Source organism: Hyperolius riggenbachi, chromosome 1 (genome assembly GCF_040937935.1).
Source record: "Hyperolius riggenbachi isolate aHypRig1 chromosome 1, aHypRig1.pri, whole genome shotgun sequence".
Classification (NCBI taxonomy): domain Eukaryota; kingdom Metazoa; phylum Chordata; class Amphibia; order Anura; family Hyperoliidae; genus Hyperolius; species Hyperolius riggenbachi.
This window is the reverse complement of record NC_090646.1, coordinates 406,217,473-406,239,328: the sequence shown is the minus strand read 5'-3', so window position 1 is coordinate 406,239,328 and position 21,856 is coordinate 406,217,473. Positions and strand designations below refer to the sequence as shown.

The 21,856-nt window shown below is 45.2% G+C and overlaps 1 protein-coding gene across 11 annotated transcripts in view; it reads right to left on the bottom strand.

Annotated features, from left to right (window-relative positions):
* Window positions 1–21,856, bottom strand: part of ERMP1 (endoplasmic reticulum metallopeptidase 1) — a 133,954-nt gene that overhangs the window by 64,281 nt on the left and 47,817 nt on the right. For all 11 annotated transcript variants that reach the window (XM_068235482.1, XM_068235522.1, XM_068235567.1 and 8 more), the window contains exons 6-8: window positions 21,454–21,546; window positions 8,867–9,079; window positions 4,891–5,111 (exon numbers count right to left, since the gene is read on the bottom strand). In XM_068235482.1, the coding sequence (XP_068091583.1) occupies window positions 4,891–5,111; window positions 8,867–9,079; window positions 21,454–21,546 (527 nt within the window). The remainder of the gene's footprint in view (window positions 1–4,890; window positions 5,112–8,866; window positions 9,080–21,453; window positions 21,547–21,856) is intronic.

Here is a 21,856-nt window from a genome sequence, read left to right as displayed (position 1 = left end):
ATCTTTCAGCTTCCCATACACCACAGGCCAATTCCCGATCAATTTCAGCATGAAATCTCTTGGAAATCGGCCGAGCTCGCCGCCTTGCCACTGTTCCTAGTATAGTAAGTATAAACGTATGTACATGTATGTGTATTTATACATTACCTGTCCTGTATCTGTCTTCCACCGTTCCTCCCTATAAATGCCGGCCAGCGTGACGTCGCACACGCGTGTCAGCCTCCTCAGTTTATGAAACCACCAACTCCGACTAAAACTCCAGGTACCCAATATTGCCCCAACTCAGACTCCTCGACTCCGACTCCACAGCCCTGAGGACCGGTAGTGTGTAAATACACATACACACATTTATCCTACCTAATAAAACCACTCTGTCGCTGCGTCCAACAGTTTTGTCCCTGTGTCCCAGTAACGGACAGCTGGGACCAGGGAGCTGGATGGGCGAGCGAGCGAGGTGGGCAGGGGCGAGCGAGCGAGGTGGGCGGGGAGTGAGCGAGCTGGGCGGGTGCGGGCGAGTGAGGTGGGCAGGGAGCGGGCGGCGCACATGCGCACTGGCGGCAGCCAGAACAAGACCTAGAGCCCGTTTTTTGCTTGCCTTTACCGCCATGCACCCAACCAACCATGATATCCCGAAAATTTGCAGCATTTCCGATTGACTAATGTGACCAATTTCACCCTAAAATTGGTTGCATTGTTGATCGCCATGCACTTGGCAGCGCAATTTTCATCCGATTTGATTATAATAATCGAAGTCAGATGGTCGATCGGCCGCCTGATGTATAGTCACAATAAAACAAGCTTTATGCCCCCTACACAATTGTGCTAATGACTGCATCTGCTCGTCCACTGTTAAAGCTAATGTGACCCCATATTAAAAAAAAAAAAAAAAAAAAAGGCAGATACTCACCTAAGGACAGGAAGGCTCGGTCCAAATGAGCCTTCCCTCTCCTTTCCCGGTGCCCTCCGTGCTGCGCTGTCTCCCCCATTCGCATCTGCAACCGCGGGGACTTCGGGAGTCGAGTCCTCCCGAAGACAGGTGGCGCACATGCGAGTGCATCATAGAGAGCGCGCGCAGTGTAGAGCGGCCCGTCTTAGGAAGCACTCGGGCTCTCGAATCATTTCCGAAGCCTCCCTTCGGCCGGGAGACAGCGGTATTTGACCGAAACGGTCGAATACCGCTACGGAGGAGCCAGGACAGCAGCGGGCACCAGGAGAGGAGAGGGAGTGCCCTATGGGACCCAGAGCCTCCCTCTCCTTAGGTGAGTATCTGACTTTTTTTTAAAAAACGGATTCCCATTAGCTTTAAGAAATACAAAGATTTGTAGATAGTCCTTATTCAGTATTCAGCAGGGTCTTGAGTACAGCACCCTGCCTCCAGCCTTTTCACCCCCCTCCTTTGTACTGTAGTGATGCTGGAGCAGTCTGGAGAGCCAGCCATCAGAGTAGGACTGATTGGGCCCATTCACACACAAAATGCTAGAAATTAGCACTAGCGTTTTGCGGCTGATTTTTTTTTTTTTTGCAGCAAACGCAAATTTTTTACTACATTATTACGATTTTTGAGCGATTGCGATCACACAAGCACTTTAATCCACAGAAAACGCCCCTGAATCAATGTGTATTACATCTCCTGCAGCACATTACAGAGTACATAGTCATGTCACTGGCTGTCCTCAGAGGAGCTCATAATCTAATCCTACCATAGTCATAGTGTAATGACCTACCATATTATTATTATGTATTTATATAGCACTGACATCTTCTGCAGCACATTACAGAGTACATAGTCATGTCACTGACTGTCCTCAGAGGAGCTCACACTCTAATCCTGTGTCATAGTATTCTTTGGGGGGAGAGAGAGGGGATACATATCTTAAAGGGAACCTGAAGCGAGTAAAATTATTTAAAATAAACACGACGCAGCTGCAAATGAATATTACATACTAACCTCACCGTCAGTTCCTCTCAGAAGCTCACCATTTTCTTCTTACAGTGATCCCTTTCTGTTCTGACAATATTTTGTCAGAACTGAAATATAATAGTTGCTGTCAGTTATATATCAGCAGCTGTCAGTTACAACTGGATGTGCAAGGTAATGTCCATGTTTCCATATGGCTCAAGTGGTGTGATATTACAGTTTAACAGTGTGCTGACCAGGACGCTGTTAGGGGGTAATAACCATTCCGGCTTGAAGGAGGAAGTGTGCATAGTGAGTCTTGCAACTCGTCCAATAGGACACGTGCAAGATGTTTTGAAGACCACGGACTTATGGGTTACTAACCTCCTCTCTCCCAGCCGCACACCTGAGGCAATTAAGCCTCATTTTAATCAATAATTCGAGTAGTTCACTAGTACACAGGCACAGTGGACTGAGTGACAAAAAACCAAAACTGGGTCACCGTGGGGTACCAGCAGATCAATATGTCACCGCGCAGGCACGGGGCGGCTGCAGGGGGCAGGTAGAAGCCCCAGTTAAGTTAAACTGGATTTTTTTTGTGGACTTTAGGTTTCCTTTAACCACAGCTCAATTTAACAAGCAGCGTGCTCACCCCCCTTATACAGTTCCCTGGTGTCTAGTGCCCCCCATGGAAGCATGCACTAATTTTTAAAAACATTTTTAAACTAACCTCTTCCTAAGGGAGGTTAGTTAATTGTGCGGGCTTTTGAAAGTGCAGCAAACACAATATCCTCTCCCCCCCCCCCCCCCACACACACACATGCCCGTCTATATGGAGGCCTCTATTTTTTTCTCTCCCCTTGCCAGAGAACTGCAGCGATTTCCTATGTCCCTGGCAGCCATAATGGATGCTGAGAGGGTGCGATATGAGCCAGGAGCTGTACCCAAATCAATGAACTACACCTTCCATTGCGGCTGCCAGCGGCACAGAATATCACTGTGGGAATTTCAACCTCTGGCACAGGAACACAGAAGATGGAAGCTTCCATATGGATGAGGAAGGGGGGCTACTAAGCAACTCCCATAGTACGTAAATGCATGCTGCCTCACAAAAGCCCACACAATTTACAAACCTTACAAATTTACGGTTTGTTTAAGGTACTCAGGAACCCAGATATGACAATGGGTGTATTTATTTTTACCTGGGACTTTCTCCAGCACCATGAAGTGTGTGGGCTCTTTCGCCATCCTATCCAGCATTGCCCAGGTAATCTGGCCGGCTGAGTGTGCACCGTCTCATGCTCCTGCAGCTGGGCACAGGAGTGTGGCAGGAGCGCATGACTGGGCTGCGCACGCACAAGAGTGCATGACTTGCCAGATTACCTGCTGGGTAACAATTGAGTACAGTGGCTGGAGAGTATGGCAAGGGAGCCCACACTGCTTATGGGGCTGGAGGAAGCTCCAGGTAAGTATAAATACACCCATCATTCCCATATCTGGTACACTTTAACGAACAAAACAAACATCTAAACCAGTGTCAGTTGTTGATTTGTTAAAAAAAAGCAGAGCAAGCAGCCTTTGCACCCAGGTAGAAGCATGTACATCTAGAGGGATGCTGGGGTTCCCTCAACACTACAAGACAAACCTCTCTCAATTTACATTCCTGAAAAGTCAGCCTTCTGTATTCCTAGCAGAGTCCAGTAACAGAGGTCTCTCTGCCTAACGCTGAATAGCTCGGCTTGGCTCAGGAATGTGATCTTGACAGGATGTCTGTCAGGAGAGTTGTGAGGCTGAGCCATACCTACTCCTTAGTAACTTCTGCAACCTACTAGGAGTGTGCAGGAGAGAGCTGAACAAGATGCACAGCTTCTGACAGGCTCACAATACTGGTGCAGGGCTCAGCAGAACAGCTCTGCCACCAGGAAGAAGCCTGGCTGTATGCACTATGTAATGTATGCAGCTTTCAAACAAGTGTTCCCCCTGGCTGCTTCACCAATCTGAAGACTGCTAGTCAGGGGGGCAGAGTTTGTGGTCAGGATCTAGTTTGCTGACAGCCTGGAGACAAAGGGTCAGGAGGATAGAATTGAGCAGCTGCAGTGCGGGTTGCCAGATCAAAGTGTGTGTCACTACAGAGCAGCCAGCTTGTATGAGAAGCAGAGCTGAATACACGCTGTGCTCACTCAGCTCACTGGACGGAGATTTGGGGGCGTGGCCGGCTCGCTCTGCTGCCTGTCTCTTGTTGAAGGAGACTGTTTTGGGTTTTTTTTTCAAATAGGAGGAGAGAGCGTGACGTTTCTAAACGTCACTACCCAGAAGACAATGCGAGTAGGGTAATTAATATACATCCGCGGATGAAATTAGTGTGGTGGGCGTGGCTTCATGCTTAAAGCTACAAAAACTAAGTAAATTTATATTATTTTACTAGGAGATACTTGTTTTTCATCTATAAAGTGGGCATGGTCTACACACTGGTGCTGAGTAGATTAGGACATTACAGTTCCTCTTTAAATATGCTACTGCTATCATACAATATTTACCCATTCTTACATTCCTAAAAGAAAATATGAGATTATATGCAGTACAAAGGCTTCCAGGGCAGAAGGCCCTCAGTGGATTCAGCAAACATGGCCTGGGTTTACCAAATTCTCGGTTTTAAGCCTCAAAGCCAACCACGTCACTGAAGATTTAGTCAATACATGAAGTACAGTTGTTGCACATGTATTTCCTTGGATTTGTAACAACAAAAAGTTAATAGAATAGTTATACACTACCACATTAACCTTTCAGCTATTCTTACTATGGTCTACTATAAGCCAGGTGTGCCTTGCAAATTTTAATTAATCCAAAGCAAAACTAGAGCAACTATATTATTCAACAAGAAAAACAATCATTTTGTGTTAAAACATCTTTAGATTCTCAACAATAATAGTTTGGTCTGCTTCTGTCATCTATTAAAAGGTGAAAACTGAAGAAAGTATCATTAGAAGACTTACAGCAAAGTAGAACTGTTTGGCCAGGGTATGCATCAGTATGAGCTTAGCCAGGGCAGCGGCTCCATACAGACACACAGACACATAGAAGTCTGTATACCACGACAGGGCATTCCCAGTGAGAGTGACCAGCACTGCTATGATGAGAACAGTCACTAGTGCCGAGACCCAGCTCGTTACTGTGATAAACAATCCAACCATGAGATCCCGGGCATAGTTCATGCCTAAAACAGAGGAAAAAAGTACATTTAAAAGGGTAGGGGGATAAAATGTAATAGAATATTGCTGATTGGAAAGACTAACCAGAAATAAGTAGTTTGGGTAAAAAAATAAAATTGAATTAAAGTCCAAACGAAATCCAAAACTGAATAAGGCACATTCTGAAAGCAATCATGACGATGCTTGCAATTGTAAGCATTACCTTCTTGCACCCATCCATACAGCCTTGAGAACGCTCCACCCAACTTCCTGTTAACATTAGAGTTAAGATGTTACAGTTGCTCACACTTACTTTCTGTAAACCACAAAGGCTATTATTCATAAAGCATTCCCGCATGTGGTAATGCTGAAAACAGCTGACTTTACCGACCTCTTAGCAAATTGTCCATTCATACAAGCTGTTACTGCATGAAAAGCTGACATTTCCGAGCAGAGCGATAAATCACCGTGTTGTGCGATGATCATCTCCACACGTCACTAAATGTCAATTCATAAAGATTAGAGCAGTCGGTGTCAGGACGGAGAATACCGCTCCCTTGGAAGAGGCGATAAGCATGCGGATAACAGCTAAGTTAATGGAGACAGACCCCTCAGGCAGCAGCAGTAAGAGCAAAACAAAAAAAAGGCATCCCAGAATATCCAGGCTGTGCTTTTTTATCCTCTTGGGTACCTGTTTTCAGATATATTTCAAATCAAAAAGCCTGCATGTGTAACATTTCTTGAATTTCTTCTAAGCTGTGGCAATTAGAAAGACGAATAGACAGATTCAGCGCATATTCAGGGCAAACAGAGGCAATTTAAAAAAAAAAATGCACATCTAAAGGGAAGCTGGGGCTGCCTCTTTTAAAGTAAGGCTGTCTCTGCACAGAGAAAACGCATCAACTCATGCAGCTTCTCGTGTTACGCAAACCTAACGCCAGCCTAGTTCGGGAGATCACCGCACTGCTATCGCAACTGTAAACATTTTTATGAATGAGCACACAGAAGTCTACAATACCGAATGCGGTATTTTCCCGTATGGATCTTTTTTACCAAACACACTTTTATGAATGATAGCCTGAAGGGGCATACAGACATGCGACTAAAGTCGTTGGTAACGAACGACTAACGATCGTTTATAACGACGATCGTTACAAAATAACCGCTAACGATCGTTAAGGGTAACGATCAGCGACTGAAGTCGTTGCAAACTGGAAATCCGTCCTGGCGGATTTTTTGTAACGACGATCGTTAGCAAAAGTACGTGTGTATGCTGATCGTTACAAAAACGATCGTTCGTTAAGTACCGTACATGCGCAGACAGAGAGAGAGAGACAGAGAGATGTATATAGATATATGTATATATATATATATATATATATATATATATATATATATATATATATATATATATATATATATATATATATATATATATATATATAGATGTAGATAGATTTATATAGATAGAGATATATCTATCTATATCTCTCTCTCTCTCTCTCTGTATATATATATATATATATATATATATATATATATATATATATATATATATATATATATATATATATATATATATATATATATATATATATATATATATACATATATACATATATATACTCTGTACGCAACTTCCTCTTTCCTACTGGCCATTAACAATGACGTTTGTTCCGGGTTCATTGATCTGAATAACATTTAGCATAATAGATGCGCTGCATCATACGTTCGTCACTTCCGCATCGTTCGTTAACGATCTGATCGTTTGCCACTTTCAACATCTCTTTACTAACGACCTTTTCATTTCTCTCCTTAATTGATCGTTCGTCGTTGCTTACGAACGATCGTTATCGCATGTCTGTACGTAGCGTAAGTCTCACCTTTTCATGTAGACATGTTTTCCACTGTAATGCAAGAATGCTGGGAAAAATAGTCTAACCTCTGCTCTCCATCACATGATCACACCTGACTGATCTGTTCAGCAGCTAAATTGTAATGACAGGTCATAGATAGCATTGCGGTGTTTGGAAAACTTGTGTAGAAGGGGACTTTGAGTTCTGTCACTACAAAGGACAAGTGTGAGCAGATCCTCTGTGGAAAATGGTCCACTATAGTTTGTAATGTGAACTCAGTGATAAAAGCTGAGCATGGAGAAACTGGTGTCACTGTATATATCTGCACCCTCTTATGTTATTCCCTCAGTTTAGTGAGCAGTAGACTTTGTACAATTGGGGCAGTGATTCTTCACCCATTGGTTACACTGACCTGCATTTGTCACTGCTCAGACCTACATGTGTGTAAGATAGCTACACCCCTCCCTACACCCATCACATATTAGGGAGGTGGGGGATCAGCAAGAACCCAAGCACACCTGTAGGGCATGTGAGCCTCCCACACATACTCATGTGGAGAGGTCTCTTCACAAGTCCTGTTTATTATATGTTGCGTACCTTTCAACTTTTTACCTCTAGTACCTATAGGGCTGTCCTTTGGACTTACCGTAGATTAGTAAAAGCTGAGCATTGCCAGGAACATAAAACGTCTCAATTTTTACTAGTTGTAAGGAGAATGTCAATAGGGACATCACAATGTTTGACAAGATGCAAGTTAGCATCTAAAACAGACTGTATACACATACACAGCTTACAGAAGTCCTTTCTAATCAGTATCTGGTTGGATAGTCCATATGAAGCTTACACTGAAAACATACAGCGTGCCCAAAAGAATGGCAAGTATGAATAAATTAATCAGACTATTAGAAAACAATCTTTAAAAACTAGGAATGATGAAAGTACATATATGGATAAAATAAGCTTAGCTTATGAATGTACTGAGATTTTTTCAGTGTTTAGCCTCTGGGGACTCAAAAATCACAGTAGTAAGGAGAATATGTATTCCCTTTAAAAATACCCGCTGCCTGAATGTCACGTTGACATTTTGACTTCAGTAGAGTAGAGCATTGTTTACAAGAAAAAAAAAATATGGCAGCCTTCATATCACTCTCACTTCAGGTTCTCTACCTGTTCTGCATACTACTTTTATAGGTCAGTGATACAATGGTTATCGATGGCAGAAGATCAATGCAACAAAAAAAGCACCAAGCATTTTTCTTTAAAAAGAGAGCCTGAGAGGGGCGCATAAAAAATAGTAGGCTACCTGATCCGCAGGGCTGAGCGGATCAGGTAGCCGCAAAAAAACTCAGCTCCCTGACGCTCCTGTGGGACGCAATGGCCCACTTTCACTTGGGTCACGAAGCCGCGCTGAGAGACTGTGTTGTCTCTCATAGCGTGCAGGGAGGCGGGGGAGTAGCAGGAGGCATGGCCAGGGGAGAGAGCTGCCCGATGCAGCTTAGGAAACCCTGTAAGAACGGACCTGGCGGGGGTTTTAAACAGGGAATTCCTCTCTCCTCTGTTTTCCGCCGAGTTAGCCACAAACCCTGTCGCTAAACTCAGGGGTCTATAGCGCAGCGGTGGGGGGGGGGGGGGTGCAGAGAGCGGCGGTTGGGGGACACAGAGCCAGGTCATTAGGCAGAGAACATGGCTCTGTATCCCATCTGCCCCCCGAAGATCTACCTCAGGTTCTCATTAAGGAAATAAAGATGACAGCTAACATATTCCCTACAATAAAACAAACAAACCAAAAAAAAAGGTTTCATTTAAACCACTGTGTACTATATGTTCTTCACAGAATAAGTATGCTAAAATTCGAAAGGAGAGTGATGTGCATTTTTTTAAAATAATTTTGAGAAGGGAAAACACGAGTAAGCACAATAACTTACCTCCACGCTTGTATTTAATGGTCTTTTTGCTCAGATAAAACAGAGCAAGTGCGCCTATGATGTAATTTACTATGGTACCAATGCGAGCTGGGTAAGACAACACAAACAGGCCACTCACATCAAAGAAGACCAAATTCCCATGGCGGTACTCTGATGAGTCAGCAAGCAGATGTGAGGATGCCAAGTGTTTCAATACCCCCATTATATTGTCACCTGGGAAAAATAAAGAAAGCAAGAATATTTCAGTGTGCATGAGATGGGAAAAAAACTTTATTCACTGCAGCTTTTCCATATTTAGGTCTAAAAGTATCACATATACAGAACTCCACTACAATTGCAGTGGATCCTACCACCTTGAGTGTAGGCTCCTACTTGATCCAGACCACCAATGGCCAGCAGGAACGGACAGCGCAGTGTCTGCTCCGATGGTCCGTTGTGCCCAGGACAGATGCGTTTCAACAATAGTCTATATGGGAAACGCAAAAGCGCTAGCGTTTTGTAAGTGTGAATGGGCCCTAAAAAGGATTTTCATTTAATATCATACTTGACTGATGGAGAGATCTATTAAGCTCAAAAAGGAAACTATCGCAAATGTGCTGAAGAGTTACCCCCTTGGCTTATACGCGAGTGATTCAAAGAGTCTGTCGTCCCCCCTTTGGGATGCAGCAATAGTGAAGCAGAGCTGTGACCCAGCATTGTGCATTCCTGCGCTGTGACCCCGATGTGGCCAGTCCCTGCTGTGTCTAGACTCCGACCCTCCCGGCAACATGGTGTGCAGCAATAGGAGTGTAACCCAGCAATGATGGCTACAATGGAGCGGAACGAACAGCAGAGTCATGTGCACTGGCCAGGATCCCCTTCCCGCTCTGATGCACTGGCCGTGTCTCATACTGATGACGCCATCTAGTGGTGGCTTGAGACATAGTGGCAGAGACAGAAAGGAGCCAAGGAGGGATCCCTGGCACTACTCGCGACACTGCTGTTTTCTCCACTCCACCGTAGCGATTATTGCCGGGGGACACACCTATTGCAGCACACCATAATGCCGGGAGGGACGGAAGCTAGACAAAGCAGGGGACACAGGTCATATCTATTGCTGCACACCGCTCACTGTTTTACTGAATCAGTAGTGACTATAGGTCATTCTACTAAACACACTTGGGGCACATTGGGCTATATGGAGGGGTGCTGCCTAGAACTGGGGGCCCATCTGGCTATGGGGAGAGGGCTGCCTAGTACTGGGGGCAAATCTGGCTATTTATACTGAATAGGAGGATCCCTCCTACTGGCGGCACATCTGACTATTTATACTGGGGAGGGGGCTTATACACAAGTCAATCACTTTTTTCCTGGTTTTTGAAGGAAAAGTGGGTACCTTGACCTATACACGAGTATACACGATATGTTGTAGGTTTTGAGGGTTTCGGGTTTAAGTTTTTTCTCCTTCTCTTGTCTGATATACAGCAGTGACCAAACTTTATTTTGCCATTCATAGCTTTTAAAACTATTGGTTCACAGTCATTAAAGTGAAATATGATTACATTGTCCTTAATTACATAAAATGCACATAAGTCATAGAAAATACTAAACAGAGAGCTCACAGCTGGAACATCACATGAAAAATGTGTAAGCATTTTAATAAATGAAAACATTATGAATACAAATGTAGTTGTGATGTAGAATCATGGAATGGTTTGCCAGTTAACCTTATGTGTCATCTGGAAAAAAGGTGTGTCAACAGGCATGCTGATATATTTGTGTTCAATTCAACCTAGCACTCCTTTCTGATGAATTTTACCTTGCCAGCTTATTGACAGTTTACAGAGTTGTTGGAGAAATATAAATGGTTATGACTTATTTAATACCTTTTCCAAAAATTGGATGGATTGGAGAATGACAAAACCCACATCTGTCACCAACTGTGAAGCATGGAGCGTAGCTTTAGAACAGAACATTCCTTGGTTCTGATAATACTCTGCAGAATCAAACTCCTAGAGAATGAAAGGCCTTTTTACAAAACTTGAGGCACCTTATTATGCATAGTGTTCTCTACTGATTAGTAATAGTCATGTCTAGGAGAACTCATGGAGAAGGATGTGGTTTTGTTTGATCAGCTGATATACTCGCAAAGCCCTGATTTGCTGTGATCACATCCTGCTTTAGCACATGATCATTACTAGCAAATCAGAGACTTGCATATCTACGGTATCACCTTAAACTGATCACATGCTTCTCCATGAGTTATCCTAGACATGACCATCACTACTCCTGATGTTCCTAACTTTCAGCATGAACACCCTCATATGCACTGCTAAGTTCAAACGTTGAACCATGATGCGAGTTCCACAGCCCAGAGCATCAAATGAATGTCCAACCCTTTACACGCACACACACTTAAAGAGAGTCTGAAGCGAGAATAGATCTTGCTTCAGACCTCATATATAGCAGGGGCACGTGTGCCCCTGCTAAAACGCCGCTATCCCGCGGCTTAACGGGGGTCCCTGTCCCCCCAATTCCCTTCCGTAATGCGGGGGAGCGCTTCCGCATTGGGGCAGGGCTAACCGCCGCAGCCCTGCCCCACGCGCGTCTGTCAGCGCGTATCTCCGCCTCTCCCCCGCCCCTCTTAGTCTTCCTTCACTGAGAGGGGCGGGGGAGAGGCGGTGATGCGCGCAGGGCTGCAGCCGTTAACCCTGCCTCCAGGAAGAAAGAAATCTACGACCAACTTGTGACCAAGGTTTGCAGGGGGTGGGTTGGGGGTGAAGGGACCCTCGTTTTAGCAGGGGCACACATGCCCCTGCTATATATGAGAGCTGAAGCGAGATTTAGTCTCGCTTCAGTGTCTCTTTAAAATGGGGTCCTCAATAATCATGAGACGCATAGAATTTCCATAAACATTCAAATTTCATGTACGTTATATGCAGCTTGAAACTAAACAATTCATAATATCTTATCTTTAAATTTTTAGAATTTTTTGCATCCCATTGATCATCCCTAGTCCTCCAGTCATTGCAGTTTTAAAACCATATTCTGTCTTTTAAGCAGAGGCAGTGACCCTTTGAACTTTCTTTCAGTAAAACCTTATCTCAAGCTGTCTCTCACTGCTTCTTGGCTGTTTAAATTAAACCAGAGACTAAAAAACAGAACAATTATTTGCATAGTCAGCTAATGAAGTAAAATAGTGCAAATATAAAATGATCATTTTATTAATACAGTAACAGGACAATTCTATCAATAAGCATCATTACAGACAATTTTTTTTAATTTTTTAAGTTTAAATTTCAACATGAACCACTTGCCGACCGCCCCCAGGCGGCAAAGACTGGGCCTAAACGACCGCAATACGCCCATCGGCAGAGGCAGGCGTGGTTATGTGGCGATCGCGTCATTTGTGACGCGATCAGCCGCCGGCGACTGGCTCCGCCCCCCTCACGCTGTAACCCGCCGGCCGTTCGGAAGCGCCGGCAGGTTACTAGCACCCGGATCGTCGCATGGATTAGGTATAATAGGCTTTGTAATGTATACAAAGCCTATTATACAGGCTGCCTCCTGCCCTGGTGGTCCCAGTGTTCGAGGGATCACCAGGGCAGGCTGCAGCCACCCTATGTCGCACCCAAGCACACTGATTCCCCCCCCCCTGCCCCCTGATCGCCCACAGCACCCCTCAGACTCCCCACCCCCTGCCCACCCCCCAGACCATTGTTTGTACCCAGTCACCCCCCTAATCACCCATCAATCACTTCCTGTCACTATCTGTCAACGCTATTTTTTTTTTTAACCCTAAACTGCCCCCTGCTCTCTCCTGATCACCCCCCACCCCTCAGATTCTCCCCAGACCCCCCCCCTGTGTACTGTATGCCTCTATCCCCCCTGTAATAACCCACTGATCACTTGTCAATCACCTATCAATCACCCCCTGTCACTGCCACCCATCAATCAGCCCCTGTCACTGCCACCCATCAATCAGCCCCTGTCACTGCCACCCATCAATCAGCCCCTAACCTGCCCCTTGCGGGCAATCTGATCACCCACCCACACCAATAGATCGCCCGCAGATCCAACATCAGATCACCTCCCAAGTGCAGGGTTTACATCTGTTCTCTACCCTAAACACCCACTAATTACCCATCAATCACCCCCTATCACCACCTGTCACTGTTACCCAGCAGATTAGACCCTAATGTGAACGCAATCTAACTCTTATGGTATTATCTGCGCTTCTGTGAACTTCCAATTTTACTGCAACCTGTGAATATTCTGAAGTGCTGTAATACTTTGCATTTTACTATAGCTAAGTGACTGGCTTTGTATATTCCATGAATTAGTCTGCCCTCCTCTGGCTCCATGCTAATTTGGCCCCAACACCTATAGACAATTAAGCAGCTTCCTGCTCAATTACCTGAGTTGCACTGTGATCTGCTACAGGCTGAGCTCATTCCCTCACCTGCATCAGTCAGTCTACAATCAGGCCTGCTAAGCATAGGCTTATCAGGCTTACTATATAAATGCAACTGTAAGTCAATTAGACCTTGGTCGATTTATGCACCAGTATTTCAAAGTACACCGGTTTCTAAGTACAAAGAGAACGACTGAATTAGACCACAATTAAGCCAGAAGAGACCAGAAGGAACAGACACAAGACTTTAGCAATCTGATTCACGGTTAGTGAAATAATGTCTCTGCTCTTCATGATTAGCCTGCTTTCCCCTGCTATTCTCAAATCTGTACACTCACTGCAACCTCCTGCTGTCAGCAACACGCTCTACATTTCTCCCTCTCTTTTATCCTCTCCACAGGTTGCTTCTCACGAAACTTTCTTATTCATACAACCGCGCTATACATTTCATACTCCAACTACCCATAAATCGAAATCCCACCCTATCCTCCGCTCTCTCTGCCTCCTACTACTCCTTGCTGCAGGTGACATTTCACCAAACCCCGGACCCTCTCTGCCGGCTCGCTCCTCACTCTTGCACACTAATCGCACTGCTAACAGCCAACTACATGCACACCGAAACTGCCACAACCTTATTAATATTCCTCTTCTCCCCCCTCCTCCCCCACCTATCTCTGCTGCTCTCTGGAATGCCCGCTCAGTCTGCAACAAACTTCCTTTCATCCATGACCTTTTCAATTCCAACGCCTTCACCTTCTTTGGGGTCACAGAAACATGGCTGACGCCTTCTGACACGGTCTCACCTGCCGCCCTCTCTTATGGGGGATTCCACTTTAGTCACACGCCTAGAAGTGGGAATAAACATGGCGGTGGTGTGGGCATTCTTTTCGCTGATAGATGCTCCTTCAAGCCATTCACCCCCATTTCTTCTCTTTCTCTACCTTCCTTTGAAGTCCATGCAGTCCGTCTATACTCTCCCTCTAACCTCCAGATCGCAATAATCTACCGCCCTCCTGGCCCTGCTTCCTTCTTCCTAGATCACTTCTCTGCATGGCTCCTCCAGTTCCTGTCCTCCGATATCCCTACCATCATTATGGGCGACTTTAACATTCATGCTGACACCAACAATTCTGCCGCCACTAAACTTCTGTCACTTACTTCCTCCTACGGCCTGTCTCAGTGGTCCACTGCTCCAACTCACTCTAATGGTCATAACACTTGACCTCATATTCACTCGTCTCTGTTCTATCACTGATTTCACTAATACTCCTCTCCCGCTCTCTGATCATAACTTACTAAACTCTCTCTCCTCCTCTCTTCCTACCATCCTGCCTCAAGCACGCTCATATACACGCAGGAACTACCACAACATAGACATGCAATCTGTCTCTGATGCCTTGGCACCTCTCCTCACACAACCATTCACTGACCCTGACTCAGCAGCTGCACACTATCACTGCTCAATCACGCAAGTCATGGATGAAATCGCACCCCTCACCAATGTCCGCCCACATCGTGCCAGTCGCCAACCCTGGCTGACCAAAGCTACTAAACAGTTAAAGGGGTGCTCTAGGGTAGCTGAATGCCGCTGGAGAAAAACTAATACTAATGAGGATTTCATTACTTACAAAAAAAGAGTTGAACAAGTTTAAAACCGCTCTCTCTTCTGCAAAACAATCACACTTCTCCTCCCTCATATCCTCCCACTTGCACAATCCAAAGCGCCTGTTCAGTACTTTCAACTCCCTTCTCCGACCAACCCCTCCTCCTCCTTCTTCATGCTTATCAGCTGAAGAATTTGCAACATACTTTACAGATAAAATTGCAAAAATCCGTAGTGTGTTTTCCACGCAGACATCAAACTCCATCTCCACTCCTCTTGTTGACTGCTCTCTTTCCAGTTTCTCTCCACTCTCCGAACATTCGCTCTCTTCCCTTATCTCCAAATCCCATCTAACCACCTGTTCTTTGGATTCTATCCCATCACATCTCATTCCACAGCTATCCACATCCCTCATCCCTGCCCTAACATCGCTGTTTAACCTATCCCTCTCCACCGGAATTTTTCCATCCTCACTCAAGAGGGCACTACTTAAAAAACCATCTCTAGACCCCACCGAACTTGTTAACTACCGCCCAGTGTCACTTCTTCCATTTGCATCTAAATTACTTGAACGCCACATTCATGCTGAACTAAGTCAGTATTTATCTGCAAATTCCTTGCTTGATCAGTTCCAATCTGGCTTCCGGCCAAACCACTCCACAGAAACAGCCCTCACCAAAGTAGCTAATGATCTCCTCACAGCTAAATCCAAAGGCTATTATTCCATACTCATCCTTCTAGATCTGTCATCAGCATTCGACACTGTCGACCACACTCTACTCCTACAGATCCTTTCATCTATAGGAATAAAGGACCTCTCTCTCTCCTGGATATCTTCCTACCTCTCTGGAAGGTCTTTCACTGTTTCTTATTCAGAGCAGGCCTCCTCTTCACATCCTCTGTCTGTAGGGGTACCTCAAGGCTCTGTCCTCGGTCCCCTCCTCTTCTCCATCTACATGCACGGTCTTGGTAACTTAATCAGCTCATTTGGTTTCCAATACCACCTATATGCAGACGATACACAACTGTACCTCTCGGCCCCAGACCTTAACTCCCTCCTCACACGGGTTCCCGACTGCCTGTCCGCTATTTCCTCTTTCATGTCCTCTCGCTTCTTAAAACTTAATATGAATAAAACTGAACTAATAGTCTTTCCACCATCCCTGTCCACCCCTTTGCCTGATATTACAATAAATGTTAACAACACGTCTATAACATCAGTTCCCAAAGCACGGTGCTTGGGGGTAATATTTGATTCTTCTCTCTCATTTACTCCTCACATTAACTCCCTAACCAGCTCCTGCCATTTCCAACTGAAAAACATAGCACGAATCCGACCTTTTCTCTCCCATGACACAACCAAAATGTTAGTACATGCTCTTATTATATCTCGATTGGAAGTCCACCAATATATTGATTGGTGGACTTCCAACTAACCGACTAACACCGCTCAATTCTGTACTGAACTCTGCTGCTCGACTAATTCATCTCTCCTCTCGCTCTTCCTCTGCTGACCCTCTCTGTCAAGCTCTTCACTGGCTACCAATTAATGAAAGGATTCAGTTCAAACTCTTAACCCTAACCTACAAAGCTCTCCACAATCTCTCTCCCCTGTACATCTCCTCACTAGTCTCCAGATAAAACCCAACCGCAATCTCAGATCTGCACATGAGCTTCTTCTATCCTCTTCTACAATTACCTCCTCACATTCACGTGTACAAGACTTCTCACGTGCCTCACCCCTCCTCTGGAATGCCCTTCCACAACACATCCGCCACTCTCCCACCTTTGAAATCTTTAAACGCTCCCTCAAAACCCACCTTTTCCGACAAGCATATTCTCTAGCTTAGGCCATGCACCCACTAAATAACCTAATTACGCACTGCCTGTACATATACTGTATACATCCCCACCTCGTTTCCACCCCATTCCTTTAGATTGTAAGCTCGCAAGGGCAGGGCTCTCACCCTTTTGTGTCATGGACTGTTATTAATTTAATTGCTTGCACACTGTTAGACATTTATACATTTTTGTCATCATGTTAAATCAAATTGTAATCAGCAGTGCTGTATCTTGTATCAGTGTTTATATTTGATGTATATCATTGTCTGTATCATTATGTATCCCTTGTTTGTTTTCTTACATTGTACAGCGCCACGGAATATGTTGGCGCTTTATAAATAAATAATAAAAATAATAATAATCTGCCCCTTGTGGGCACCCAATCACCCGCCCACATGCTCAGATTGCCCTCAGACACCCCCCCCCCCTTATCAATTCGCCAGTGCATTATTTACATCTGTTCTTCCCTGTAATAACCCACTGATCACCTGTCAATCACCTATCAATCACCCATCAATCACCCATCAATCACCCCCTGTCACTGCCACCCATTAATCACCCCCTGTCACTGCCACCCATCAATCAGCCCCTAACCTGTCCCTTGCGGGCAATCTGATCACCCACCCACACCAATAGATCGCCCGCAGATCCGACATCAGATCACCTCCCAAGTGCAGGGTTTACATCTGTTCTCTACCCTAAACACCCACTAATTACCCATCAATCACCCCCTATCACCACCTGTCACTGTTACCCATCAGATTAGACCCTAATCTGCCCCTAGGGCACCCAATCACCCGCCCACACCCTCAGAACGCCCTCAGACCCCAGCCCTGACCATCTCGCCAGTGCATTGCTTGCATCTATTTCCCCTCTCTAATCACACCTTGAGACACCCATCAATCACCTCCTGTCACCACCTGTCACCCCCTAGCACACCTACCCATCAGATCAGGCTCTAATTTGCCCCGTGTGGGCTCCTGATCACTCGGCCAAACCCTCAGATCCCCCTCAGATCCCCTTCCGATCACCTCCCCAGTGCATTGATTGCATCCATTTTCCCCTCTAACCACCCCGAGACACCCATCAATCAACTCCTGTCACCCCCCTAGCACTCCTAGCCATCAGATCAGGCCCAATACAACCTGTCATCTTAGAGGCCACCCTGCTTATGATCGGTTCCACAAAATTTTCCCCCTCATAGACCACCTGTCATCAAAATTTGCAGATGCTTATACCCCTGAACAGTCATTTTGAGAAATTTGGTTTCCAGACTACTCACGGTTTTGGGCCCGTAAAATGCCAGGGCAGTATAGGAACCCCACAAGTGACCCCAGTACTTCTGAGTACCGCAATACCACATGTGTGGCACTTTTTTGCAGCCTAACTGCGCTAAGGGGCCCAAAGTCCAATGAGCATCTTTAGGCTTTACAGGGGTGCTTGCAATTAGGCACCCCCCAAAATGCCAGGACAGTGAACACACCCCACAAATGACCCCATTTTGGAAAGTAGACACTTCAAGGTATTCAGAGAGGAGCATAGTGAGTCCGTGGCAGATTTCATTTTTTTTGTCGCAAGTTAGAAGAAATGGAAACTTTTTTTTTTTGTCACAAAGTGTCATTTTCCGCTCATTTGTGACAAAAAATAAAATCTTCTATGAACTCACATGCCTCTTTGTGAATACTTTGGGATGTTTTCTTTCCAAAATGGGGTCATTTGGGGGGTATTTATACTATCCTGGAATTTTAGCACCTTATGAAACATGGCAGATGGTCAGAAAGTCAGAGATGCTTCAAAATGGGAAAATTCACTTTTGGCACCATAGTTTGTAAACGCTATAACTTTTACCCAATCCAATAAATATACACTGAATGTTTTTTTTTTTTTTTTATCAAAGACATGTAGCAGAATAACTTTTGCGCTCAAATGTATAGGACATTTTACTTTATTTGAAAAATGTCAGCACAGAAAGTTAAAAAAAGTCATTTTTTTGACAAAATTCATGTCATTTTTGATGAATATAATAAAAAGTAAAACTCGCAGCAGCAATCAAATAGCACCAAAAGAAAGCTGTATTAGTGACAAGAAAAGGAGGTAAAATTCATTTAGGTGGTAGGTTGTATGACCGAGCAATAAACCGTGAAAGCTGCAGTGGTCTGAATGGAAAAAAAGGCTCTGGTCCTTAAGGGGCGAAAAGACTGTGGTCCTCAAGTGGTTAAATGTTGAAGGTGTGACATGAACTCTATGGATGAATACCACCAATATATGAACTATATACCACATATATATATATGTATATACTCGCATATAAGCCGACCCGCATATAAGCCGACCCCCCAACTTTTCCCTGAAAAAACAGGGAAAAATGACTGACCCCCATATAAGCCGGGGGTAGGAAATGCTGGATTGGTGCAGCCCCCCAGTGTGTCCCAGTATAGCTAGTATAGTGCCCAGTATAGGTAGGTAGTGTCCAGTATAGCTAGTAAAGTGCCCAGTATTGCCAGTATAGTGCCCAGTATAGCCAGTATAGCGCCCAGTATGGGTAGGTAGTGCCTCAGTTTAGCTAGTATAGTGCCCAGTTTAGCTAGTATAGTGCCCCAGTATGGCTAGTAAAGTGCCCAGTTTAGTTAGTATAGTGCCAAGTTTAGCCAGTATAGTGCCCAGTTTAGTTAGTATAGTGCCAAGTTTAGCCAGTATAGTGCCCAGTTTAGCCAGTATAGTGCCCAGTTTAGCCAGTATAGTGCCCAGTTTAGCCAGTATAGTGCCCAGTTTAGCTAGTAAAGTGCCCAGTTTAGCCAGTATAGTGCCCAGTTTAGCCAGTATAGTGCCCAGTTTAGCCAGTATAGTGCCCAGTTTAGCTAGTATAGTGCCCAGTTTAGCCAGTATAGTGCCCAGTTTAGCCAGTATAGTGCCCAGTTTAGTGCCCAGCATAGGTAGGTAGTGCTCCGCCCCCCCGCCCCCCGCTGCTGCTATTACCTGTTTAGGAAGCGGCCGCTTCCTAATCCGCGTTCCTCTTCTTAAGTTTCTTCTCAGAGTATCACAGCAGCGCGCCCGGCGCTGCTGCTGTGACGATGTAGAGTGCAGGAAAGAGCGCGGCTCCCTATAGCGGCGATCTGTATCGCCGTTGCCAAGGGAACCGCTCTTTCCTGCCCCCTGCATCGTCACAGCAGCAGCGCCGGGCGCGCTGCTGTGATACTCTGAGAAGACACTTAAGAAGAGGAACGCGGATTAGGAAGCGGCCGCTGCCTAAACAGGTATTAGCAGCGGCGGCCGGGGGGGGAGCGGGGAGGGGGGAGCGGGGCGCGGACCACCCACCCACCCACCACTAGACCACCAGGGAAGACTCGCATACAAGCCGACCCCCCAACTTTTGACCCCCATTTTGGGGGTCAAAAATTCGGCTTGTATGCGAGTATATACGGTATATATCCCCAGCTGGTCCATAGATTCTGATGAAGACGACAGATTCGTCGAAACATGTTACTCATATGCTGAGTGTAGAGTTGAGGGGTGCCCCTTTATACCTACAAACAAGCCTGATATTCCCCCCCCCCCCACTTCAAACCGTGCTATTACAGCAAGTAACCTATGAGGAAGTGAAGTGGAGTGCAGGGAGGCGGCATCAGCAACACGAGTTAGACGCACCGGAGGAAGTGACGTCATCGCTCAGGACCAGTAGCAGAGCGGCAAGACAGGCGCAGCCGAGCTCCGGTCCGTCTGACTGCGCTGCCCGGAAGCTCCCTTCCACACTGAGTAGCACGCATGCTCAGTGTGAAGTTAATTATGCTGCTGATGGTAAAATAATAAATATCTCCGCTTCCACACATCATACGCTCACCAAATTCTCAGGGTAGGGAGAGGATCCACCGAACAACCTCTACGCTAAATTGCAGCCCCCGAGCCCCGCTGGTTCAGGAGATAGATTAGAGAAACCTATCTCGGGAACCAGTGGGTCTCGGGGGCTGCAATTTGGCATAGAGGTAGTTTGGGGGTCCCCTCCCTACCCTGAAAATTTGGGGAGTGTAGGATGCGAAGAAGCAGAGATATTTAGTATTTTACCATCAGCAGCATCATTAAATACGAACTGTGGCCGCACAGTCTCCTACTGCGCATGCGGGGCAGCGCAAATCCTAAGGTAGCGTAATCAGACAACACCGGCAGCCTGCACACGCTCACCAGGGACGTGACTACCGGAATGCTAATCGGAGGAAGCCATTGGAACCAAAAGGACCTTAGGAACCTACATCACTATACGAGGAGGGTAAGATTTATATCAGTAGCTGCTCTCAAGTGATATGCGCCAGTGTGCACTTATATTTAAACGAACTGAGCTGGTACCAGCGGGATACTGAGCACTATTAATGTAATTTAGAATTAACAGACTGTCCAAAACTCTGGTAGTAACAAAGAAGTGGACATCCTCATATTTTTTCTTGCAGATCCTCGCTGCTGGATTATGTATATTTGATATAGAGATATATACATTTTTTTTATACATAAAAAGATAATTTTTTTATTCCTTTATTTTAAAGGGGAACCAGCATGTCCAATTATGTGTGGACTTGAATGAATGAGGGTAATGCATGTGTGAAGAGGTTTTATATTGTATTAACACATCTTCTTAATGAATTGATTTATTGATTAAGAACCATAATTTGCAAGTGCTTATATCCAGCGCACCGCCATTGTAATTATAAATACTATAATTACAGACACAGCCTGCAGTAATAGTTACACAGCATTACTAACCTGCTCTCTGAATGGAGTCCGTGTGAATTCTGTCTGCAGTGTCGTACTTTGTATGGTATATGTAACCATTCTCAATGAATGCCAGGTCAATACCTACACAATAATAGATAGGACAATAACAAAAATGACAGGACAAGCACTGCAAATATTCCATGTGACTGAAAATGTAACTTTGCCCAATCTCTCTTGCAGTATGTTGATATATTATACACCTAAGAATCAAAACCCATCCTCTTGTTTAATCTTTAGTAGGTACACTGGAGGAAGGTCTACTCGGCACCCGCTGAATGGAGGTGGAAGGGTGTACCGCAAAGATACAAACAAAATGGAGTCTCTCTTCACCCCAAATATCACTATGGAATTGGCTATCAACAAAATCAGCATAAGGGCGAGCAGCCGGTCT